The sequence below is a fragment of the Pogona vitticeps genome, chromosome 5 (assembly GCF_051106095.1).
Source record: "Pogona vitticeps strain Pit_001003342236 chromosome 5, PviZW2.1, whole genome shotgun sequence".
Lineage (NCBI taxonomy): Eukaryota > Metazoa > Chordata > Lepidosauria > Squamata > Agamidae > Pogona > Pogona vitticeps.
Window position 1 is genome coordinate 142882751 of NC_135787.1, and position 10462 is coordinate 142893212.

Below are 10462 nucleotides of genomic sequence, written 5' to 3' on the forward strand. Positions count from 1 at the left end.
TGAATATGAATGTCTCATCTCTAGTATACAGTAAGAGCTTGCTTTTCTAGAAATGCGGGATTTCTATTTATACATTTCAAGCAGTTTATTAGATCTTTTTATTGTTGATTTTCTTGGGAAAAGTCAAGGCTGAAGGAACCTGAGTGTTTGAGTGCAGATTGTAGCAGATCCCAAAAAGAATTGTACAAGGCATTTGAAAATATTGAGCAGCTGCAGGGGAAAAACATGAATAGATGCAACAAGCATTTATCACCTTACTCTTGCCAATCTGTCCTGCAGACTCAATCTACTTTCTAGAAACTTGGCATGACATGCTTTGCAAGAGTTAGGTCACAATATCTAGTTTGCCCTTGTGACATGGCTACATTCTTTTGGAGAATCTGTGCTCACTCTGTACACTGTCACTGTGGGTTGGGTGGGAGGGTGATTCATAAGAGAAGCCAAATAAGGTGCCTAGGCATTGCTTTAGCTTTACCATACAGGATTAAATTCACTCTAAAATTTTAAATTATACATAGTCAGTATCTGGTATCACATTAATACAAGGGAGTAATCTGAGTTGCAGAGGGTTCTGGGGACGTTCCATCTTCTCCCCAAGTTACACCCTAAGTACAGAGAGATCATCCCTCCTGTGCTTGTCTTCCTGGCAGCAAGATGAAAAGTATCTGATCGCTGGAGGTAACAGTGGAACTTGGAAACAACATGTGTGTGTGTGGAGTCCCTTCTGTTATCTCTGATCACTGATACAGTAATAACAGCAAGGATAAGCTTCAACCATCTTATATATTCCTCAAAAGGCAAAACCATTTCATCCTAATGGATCCTATTGAATTACCAGAACAGTAGGATACTTAGATGTTAGTGGCAGAGAGAGAGATCTCTGCCAGTTTCATTCTGGCTACTCAGTCTCTGCCTACCTAGACCAGAGTTTGGCAATGGTGACCCTTCAAATGTTTTTTTTGCATACACCTCCCAGCAGTCATAGGCAACATAGCTATGGCTATTGAAGTACCAAGATCTGGAGATTTCTGTTTTCTCCTAGAAAAATAGTGCACAACTTGAAGTAGTTCTGCTGAGGTACGGGATTATTTAGAATATCTTTGGATCAAAACATACCAATATCCAATATTGGGCAGGAGTGGAAAATTAATACGTGACTGCAACAGGACTTGATGGGGGGTTGGATAATTTTAATGGTAGATGTACCATTCAGGTTTCAAACCTAACCTGTTGTATCTTTCCATGGCAGGTCTCATGAACCTAAATTGAAAATATGATCTCCAGAAACATGCAATTTCTTTATATAGTTGTGCCTGATTAGGTCCTCTAAGCTTCTTCAGTGAAAGATTGCCTTGGAGACACATGGGGATAACTTTAAGCTGTGCTCAGATAAAGAGCAGAGTATAAATAAAAGCAACAGATAGGCAAATTGCTTATTTTTATATCTGTGAGTCAGGAGGATTATAGCACACCAAGTAGCGTATGGATGTTCCACCTCCGACTGCTGAGATGTTATCAGTCAGTCTGATAGAGTAGTGTGAGCAGTGTTTCTTCTCATATTAGCTGCAAGGCTGAAGGATGGGTTTTTATAATGTAAACATCTTGCCCTTTAGGACATTAAATAAGATATTCAGTACCTAATGCTTGGCTTGTACATTGTTGTCACAAAACACACACCAGGTGGGGAGGCTACAGTTAAATTTTCAAAGTTATTCCTTGTGGTTTAAGATTTACCTCCTCAGAATAGCAGTCCTGGCAGTTGTCATGTACAGCTTCTGTAGTAACAGACCATTAGATCTATGGTTTTATTGTATATTGATTGCATTGTTTTCTTTTTCTTTTTCAGTGATGATCACATAAAGTTCTTCTGCTTTCAAGTTCTAGAACATCAGATTAAATTCAAGTGAGACTTCTTACATTTATAGTATATTAGTGGTAAAAAGTAGGAAAATTGAGAATATCAAACTACCAGCATTTATAGTATCTGTGTTTTAGTGTTCCATCTGAATTATTTGTATTGTTAGTTTCATCCTCTGATGCATTTATTGCAATCCCAAATTTAATTCAAATTTATGTTAGATACTGAAGTGCTATGAAAGGGATGGGAGATCCCATAATAGTTCATTCACTATGAAACAAATAACAAATCCTGTTGCTTGGAGGAAGTAAGTTAACTTTTGTGTGTTTGCTTGGCTTGTGGTATATCATCTAAAATGTTGGTTGGGCTTTGAGCACTGCTGATGAGACATATCCCGTATTGAAATACAGTGGTGCCTCGCTTAACGAGCGCACCGTATAACGATGAAATCGCATAGCGATCCGTTTTTTCGGATCGCTAATGCAATCGCTCAACTTTTTTTGATAGGGGAAAATTCGCTTTGCGAAGACCGGTAAGCGTTTCGCTTACCGATCTTCGCAAAACGAACCCGCCGATCAGCTGTTCGGCGGCCAAAATGGCCGCCGGAAGCCGGGAAATGGCCTAAAATGGCCGCGCGCAGCGTTTTCGCGCCCTCGTTAAGCAAGACGAGGGCGCGAAAATGGCTGCCGGCCATCCTGAAGCTTCGCTGAACGGTGAGTATTTGGCCTATTTGGAACGCATTAAACGATGTTTAATGCATTCCAATGGAAATCGCTGCCCCGTTCAGCGATGCTTCAGCATAGCGAAGGTTAATCCGGAACGGATTAACCTCGCTATGCGAGGCACCACTGTAAATGAAAACTGTTGTCTACTTCTTCTCCCTGCTGTGATGGTAGCTTGGTTTATCTTTCTAGAAAAATGCTTAGAGGTTTTCCAAGATTTCCTGCTGCTATTGTCTTTGTGTTCTGGTGCCCCAGGATACACTGCTAGGATATCAGTGATTCCAAAATAAGAACATCAATAATTCTGGTACCTGTTATTTGACTGGTTAATGTTTTGTACTTTCTGAATGATATGATTAATTTTGAAAGTGAAATAGTTTAAGGTACCTTCCCCATACCTATTTTTTCCAGATGACTTGACTTGCAGTTCTCATCATCTCATTGTTGCAGCATGGCCAATAGTCAGGGATATTGAAAGTTCTAGGCTGAAACATCTGGAGAAACCTGCTTTAGACTGTATAAAATACTGAGGAGACTTTAGATAATCTGGTATGCAAAGCATACTGCTGGTTTAAACTTGTTCTTTTTCTGTACATCCTTACCTCTAATTCTTCCGTCTTTGAAAAAGGCTACTTCTGTGTTATGGTAAAGTATCATGGCATCTGTTGGCAAGGGGGAGAGAATTTGTTTTCTACAGAAGATCCTTTGCCTTTGCTTTTCATGATGAGTGGGTACCCCCATCAGAAGCACTATATTTGTTTTATGATGAACATGTGCATTTTTTCCAGTTCACAGCAGAGAGAGTTACTTCTATTCCTGAGTAAATTTGTCTTGTTAATATAAATATAATATAAATGATCAACCTTGATTGTGCCAATATTTCAAGCTTGAATATTTCAAGCTTGCAGGTGACGTCCTTTGATGACCCTAATTGTAGCTTGCTCACCGTGAAAGCCTAAATCTAACTGCTATTCCAAACTAGAATAGATCCAGATAAATAGTTGCTAAAAAGTGAAAGTTTTCTAGCGGGTCTGTGCCAGATGGGACTACTACTTGGCTTCCAGCCTGATTCCTCAACAGTTACGGCTTATGCTGTCAAGGTGAAAGTGAAAGAAAGAAAATGAAAACAAGAGATGGGAGTGGGATAATAACAAGTATCTTGCTGGCTAGCCTCTCCTGCTACTGGAGCCTAGAGGAATTACTAGAGGCAGAACAAGGGGAGACATCGTCTCTCATGAGACCAGTTTTGAATTAGTAAACTTTCCTGTCTTTAGAAAGTTCAGAATTTCACAATGAGACTGCGTACTTTGAATTTTTGGGGCCATTATTTACTTAATTTGGCAAGTCAATCTGTGATGCATATTTTTATGTCAGCATTAAACTTATGTAAAGCCAGTGATTTTTATTTATTTATTTATTTATTTATTTATTTATTTATTTATTTATTTATTTATTTATTTATTTATTTATTTATTTATTTAGTATTCCTCTTCAGTCACCTAGAAGAATTACACAAGGATTGTTTGGGGCAGCAGATTTTAAAAATTAGTCCTAGAAGAAGGCTTCATTATAGATTAAACTGCAAGCGGTATCTCTTAAATGTACTGTATGTTGAAGTTTTCAAAAGCAAAACTACGATATAGAAATCCCTGTGTGTTTGTGCTGTGTTTCAGGTATTCACAGCTAACGGAAGCACAGCACCAGCTAATTAGGGAAACACTCATAACATGGCTACAAGCACAGGTTGGTTTCTTCACATCTACGGCCATTATCCAGTCTTATTCTGCTTGTGTGCATGACATTGGACTTGGAAGCTCCTGTTTCTGGACTGTGCAAAAAGGGAACTACAGTGTAATTTCTAATTATGCTATCATGAACCATCCTGATTCTGCTAGAGCATTATTTTGTCCACTAATGTTACACTGGATTTAGACCTAAATTCTTAACATTTCTTTGACAACTGTTTGAAAGTATTCCAAAATCTTTTCATTAATTCTAAATGTAAATACTTAATAAGATATATATACAGCACTGTGAAAGATTATGAAATGATTCTTTGTTCTTTTCAAGCTGGTGAATTCTCAGGTGGAGAAGACATTTATACGGAACAAAGCAGCACAAGTCTTTGCTTTGCTATTTGTTACTGAATATCTCACAAAATGGCCCAAGTTTTTCTTCGATATTCTGTCTGTGGTAGGCCTCAACCCTCGAGGTGTGGACTTGTATCTCAGAATCCTTATGGCAATTGATGCTGAACTAGTAGACAGGGATGTTGTTCACACATCAGAGGTAAGTACACACTGATCAGAGCCATACAAAACATAGCACTGTGGATTAATCCCATATGCATAGGGTTGCCAGATACATGTGTATGAAAAGAAGGACATTGAAAGCCAAAAAGGAGGACATATTGGGGGGCTCTGTGCATGGGGTGGGGGGCATGTCCTTTTTGAAATTAGGTATTGGGGAGAACAACTCTTTGATCATGGGGCAATACCATAACCATTCAACCTACTCAGTCTTGAAAGGTCAAGACTGGGAAAGTTTACATTTTTTGGACTACAAAACTCAGAATCCACTGGCCACTGTGTTTTCGTGTTTTAAAAAATGTTTAAAAACAAAAAACAAATCTACATATACACTTACTGGGCTCCCAGGACCAATGGAGACAATCTATTCCTTTAATGGAGACCCATCCTCCTTGTTTTATTTATTGATTATTTATTTTAATAAAAGCATAATAAAATGAAATAAAAAGTTTAAAAATTTGTGTGACAGATTTGAAACACTTTATAAAAACCAGGAAAAAAAACCCAGAAGGCATGGATTTCTCTCAGCTTGAGAAATGCAAAGGGTGAAGAAAATGGATTTGCGCATGCACACGTGCGCGCACACACACACAAAGCCATTTTCTCTACCCTTTGCAATTTCTCAAGCTGAGAGAAATCCGCTTGTGTGTGTGTGTGTTCCAGCTCCCACAAACATAGGGGATAACTCTGCATATACTCCTGGACCTGGAAACACATTCTGCACATGCCCCGGGGTCGGGTGTGTGTGCGTCAGGGCAGAAGGGGGGGGATAAAAGTGCCTCCTGTTCCCTGGCTTTAGGAGGAAGGAGGGACCGGCCTGGCCCCTATTTCCCTGGCTTTGAACTGCCACCCCCTCCAAACCCCAGAACAGCCTCCCCTCCAGCAGGCAAGCAAGTGCACTCACTTCACTCCTGTCCAGGTTTCCATCCATCCATCCATCCCTCTTGCACCTTCCTGCCTTATTCAGCTTTGGCAGAAGCAGCCATCCACAAGTCAGGGATTGATTACCCAGGGCTGTCATCCCTAAACAATCAAGCCACCTTATCTCCGATCGCTGAAAGAACCGGAGGATTTACAAGTGCTGCAACCAAGGAAGTAACAGGAAGAGGTTCGGCTGCAAGGTGTGGGGGAGAAAGAGGGGTGGGTTGGAGATAGAGATACAAAAGCCGGACATTTTGAAGTTTTTTAGTTTTGCCTACTGGATGGAGGACATGATCCTCAAAAGTAGGACATGTCCTCCTTTTGCCAGACGTCTGGCAACCCTACATGTACATGAGTTAACTCTTGGATTCCTATGTAGTGCTAAATCAGAATTTAGTATTTTGTGTGAAATGGGATTACATATATAGAGATTAGGTTTTCTGCATTTAATAAAAGCTCCTTCTCCTATTTTTAAAGTTTAACCAAATAGACTTGCAATGCACACCTATGCAAAGAACTTAAACGCTGTTGAAAAATATTTTAAAGACTTGAAATAAAACTACAGTATCTCTAGCCAAAAATAAGTCCTATTGAACTCTGTAAGCCTAACTTGCTGGTAACTATGTATGGGACTATAGACAAATTTCCAAGCATTTTTTACATTAACATTTTGGGTTTTTTTTAAAACAACCTTCTAGTAATTGGTATAGCCCTGTCTAGTATGTAAGCAAGCAGTAAGGAAAATATCAAAATATTATCCAAATTGATATTTTTTAAAAATTGATTAAAACCCAGTATTTTCTAAGAGCATTGTTCACATTTTCTGAAAAAAAAACAGAATAATTAACTTTGCACATTGGAAATAATACTGTCATGAAAAAGGTATGTCAGCGATACCGATACTTTGTTGGACTAAAGGGAAAGTTAGCACCAGTTATCAACACCTTGCTTGCTATCTCAATACAGTCAGTTTGCAGAGAGCTGTTTTATCTTGACACTAGCCCCACAGTTTTTACTTTAAACACTAATGCCTTTGTTTACATTTACAGGAGGCTCGCAGAAATACCTTGTTAAAAGATACTATGAGGGAGCAATGCATTCCAAGTTTAGTGGAATCATGGTACCAAATCTTACAAACTTATCAGTATACAAATTCAGAGTTGACATGCCAGTGCCTTGAAGTAGTTGGAGCATATGTCTCTTGGATAGATTTGAGCCTAATCGCCAATGAAAGGTAATATTTTTGAATAAGAAATAAATTTATAAGTGCTATGTGTGAATATAATGACTTTAGGTCAGTCTCCATTGGTTCTCCTAGAAATAATGATAGGATAAGCCAGAATTCTTAAATAATAGGTATACAGTATGGTGTAGTGGATAATGTGATGGACTAGCACTCAGGAAACCTGGGTTTGATTCCCTGCTCAGCCATCGATACTCACAGATGCAGGATGGAACTAAATTTTTCCCTTCCCTTGAAAGGCCTATTGGGATCCCTGTAGGTTGGATGCAGCTTGTCAGCAAATGACACAAGCCAGAATTTTTAAATAATACTTCTCATATTTTACAATGCCAAAAGCAGTTTGTCAGGAATCTGAAAACTGTGCTTTCTTGAATGAACAGCAAACCCAAACAAGGAATGCACACCTATTATTCAATTTGCATCAATTAAGTAAAATTTTGTTGCTTTTTCAGGTTTATAAATATGCTGCTTGGTCACATGTCTGTTGAAGTTCTACGGGAAGAAGCATGTGACTGTTTATTTGAAATTGTTAATAAAGGAATGGACCCAACTGATAAAACAAAGCTAGTAGAGACTTTGTGTCAAGTGTTACAGTCTGCTGGCCTCTTCAGTATTGACCAGGTTAGTTACTTTCCATGAAGGAAGAGAAGTATAATGCTGATATAAATATAGTGGTGCCTCACAAGACGAAAATAATTCGTTCCGCAAGACCTATTGTCTTGCAAAATTTTCACCTTGCAAGTCACGTTTTCCCATATGAATAAATTGAAATGTAATTAATGCATTCCTATGGGCAAAAAAACTCTGAAAAAGTCACTTACCAGGTAGGGAACTGGGGAAGCACCATGGGAAGACTGGCAGGGGTTCCCTGCAACCGCGATCGACGCTTTCAGAGGTCCTCCGGCAGTCCTCCGATGGTGCTAGGCAAGCCTTCCCCAGCACCATTTTTTTATTTTCCGCCCTTTTCCCCTGCGTCTTTCCGTTCGGAGGCTTGCCGAGCACCATCTGAGGCAAGCCTCCGAACGGAAAAGGGCGGGAAGTTCAAAAATGGTGCTGGGCAAGTCTTCAGAGGCTTGCCCAGCACCATTGGAGGACTGCTGGGGGACCTCTGAAAGCGCCGATCGCGGTTTCAGGGAACCCCCGCCACTCCTCCAATGGTGCTTCCCCTGCTCCCTACCTGGTAAGTGACTTTTTCAGAGTTTTTTTACCCATAGGAACTCATTAATTAAATTTCAATGCATTCCTATGGGAAAACGTACCTCACAAGACGAAAATATCTTCGTCTTGCGGGGCACAAAAAAACTTGCAAGATGCTTCCGTCTTGCGAGTTTATTGTTGCCCAAGGCATTCGTCTTGCGAGGTACCACTGTATATGTATAATTCATTGTATGAACAGAAAGTTCTTTATGTAGCAACAGGGTAAAACATATGGGCCTAAATCCAGTACAGTACTTCTGCAAACAATAGGATTTCCCACTATTCATCCCTTCCTTGCAGCCCTCTTTAGCACTTATAACATGCTGTTGAGTTACTCCCAGGTTTTTAGAGCATGTGATATCTAAAACTTTGCGCCCTCCTCCTATTTCAAGGGGCACAATGACGATGTTGGATATTAGCTGTTGTAATGACCAAAAGCAAGTTGTACAGCTACACTCATGCAACTTGATATTATGGCCATGGTGGTCGTACAACAGCTGAGGCAGAAGTGAGATCTCCAGGGCACTTCTGGTGGTGTACTTGTTGACTGGGGTGGGGGGCATGTGACCAAGTGTGCCATTGCATTGCACAGTCCTTTGCTCTAGGTGTAATGCCCATCACGTTTAAACTTGCATAATTTTACATTAGATTACAGACATACTGGCTAATATATTTTACTTGCTACTTTTGATGACTGCTTTCTTACAGCCCTGTTTCCTGATTTGTTTTCCTTTTTTATACTAATAGTGTTCAATTTTCACTTACTATAGTTTGCTACCTTTCTTTCTTCAAATCTTCTTTTAATCTTAATGCTATACAGCTCTTCAGTGAATTTACATCCCCATGCCAATGAGTTCTAATTAGCTGTCACTCACACTTGTAATTGATGATATGCAAAGTTCAGGGAAATTTTCTTCATACTTAATGGTAAAAGGCAGGGCTGGATAACTCTTACTTGAAACCTTGGATAACCACTGTCCATCAGAGCTGATAGTACTGCTCCAGATGGACCAAAGGCCTGACTCAATATTAGGCATCTTCCTATAGAGTTCCTAACCTACTGTCCCTTGCTACAGCCCTGAAGATAGAGAAACTATCTTCTCTACTCTAGCGTGTTTCCTTAGAATGGTAGCTTAGCTAATTCCAACCCCTGCACCCGTGTGTTTACCTTAAGAGCGTCCATGCACTTGTCATTCTAGGGAAGTACAATTTGAGGCTGGAAAAAGTCAGTTTGTGTTGGAGCTGTAATTAAAATTTGAAATGCTTTTAGAACAATTGTTTGTCAATGAAAGATGAACAATAAATAATTACCTCTTTGTTGCGCCTAACAAAAGATATCAGTCTAATATGGACTTTGGACTTAATTGCACACTTAATGAACTTTTACAGGAAGAAGATGTGGACTTCCTAGCCAGGTTCTCTAAACTTGTAAATGGAATGGGACAGGCATTAATAGCAAGTTGGACTAAACTTGTTAAGACTGGAGATTTGAAGAATGCTCAGGATACTCTACTAGCTATTGAGGCAAAAGTGGCCCTGATGCTGCAACTTCTGATTCATGAGGATGATGATATATCCTCTAATATTATTGGATTTTGTTATGACTATCTGCATATACTGAAACAGGTAAACTGAACTTCTGATATTAAATCTAACTACATTTCAGGTTTGACACCTAAAGAGGCATGTTAGTAACTCAGCCAAATGTAACCTTATTTTTTGAAGAAGAAAAAAACACCTCAAGGTAGCCATACTTTTTTAAAAAAATTGATAACTTACATTAGTATGCAGATATTACGCAGAACACTTCAAACATTTTTTTTGTTTTTTGCAGCTTCCAGTGCTTTCAGAACAGCAAAAAGCTAATGTAGAGGTAAGAAAATTAAAGTATCATATATATTCACTTTGGCAGCATAATTAAGATAGCCTGCTTAGCTTCTCTGATTCTGCTTCATCCATTGTTCTATGCATGCCCCATGTTATTCAATGTCTTTATCAATGACTTGGATGAAGGAATAGAGAGTATGTTGGTTAAATTTGCAGATGATACCAAATTGGCAGGGGTTGCTAATTCCACAGAGGACAGGATTAAAATTCACAATGACCTTGACAGATTAGAGTCCTTGGCCAAAATTAACAAAATGAATTTCAACAGGGAGAAATGTAAGGTCCTACAGCTAGGCAGAAAAAATGGACTGCACAGATATAGGAT

At 39.3% G+C, this 10462-nt stretch overlaps 1 protein-coding gene and 1 long non-coding RNA gene across 2 annotated transcripts in view; one reads left to right on the forward strand and one right to left on the reverse strand.

Annotated features, from left to right (window-relative positions):
- The window catches only part of XPOT (exportin for tRNA), a 36162-nt gene that overhangs the window by 9637 nt on the left and 16063 nt on the right, over nucleotides 1-10462 (forward strand). Inside the window, exons 4-10 of the mRNA XM_073000423.2 lie at nucleotides 1847-1903; nucleotides 4254-4323; nucleotides 4651-4869; nucleotides 6860-7044; nucleotides 7506-7674; nucleotides 9640-9876; nucleotides 10085-10123. Coding sequence (XP_072856524.2) covers nucleotides 1847-1903; nucleotides 4254-4323; nucleotides 4651-4869; nucleotides 6860-7044; nucleotides 7506-7674; nucleotides 9640-9876; nucleotides 10085-10123 — 976 coding nt within the window. The remainder of the gene's footprint in view (nucleotides 1-1846; nucleotides 1904-4253; nucleotides 4324-4650; nucleotides 4870-6859; nucleotides 7045-7505; nucleotides 7675-9639; nucleotides 9877-10084; nucleotides 10124-10462) is intronic.
- LOC140707369 (uncharacterized) lies at nucleotides 996-10091 on the reverse strand. The gene is made up of 4 exons (XR_013537067.1): nucleotides 10030-10091; nucleotides 9419-9492; nucleotides 2979-3074; nucleotides 996-1880 (listed from the first exon to the last, which is right to left on the reverse strand). It is a non-coding gene; the product is annotated as an uncharacterized LOC140707369 (long non-coding RNA).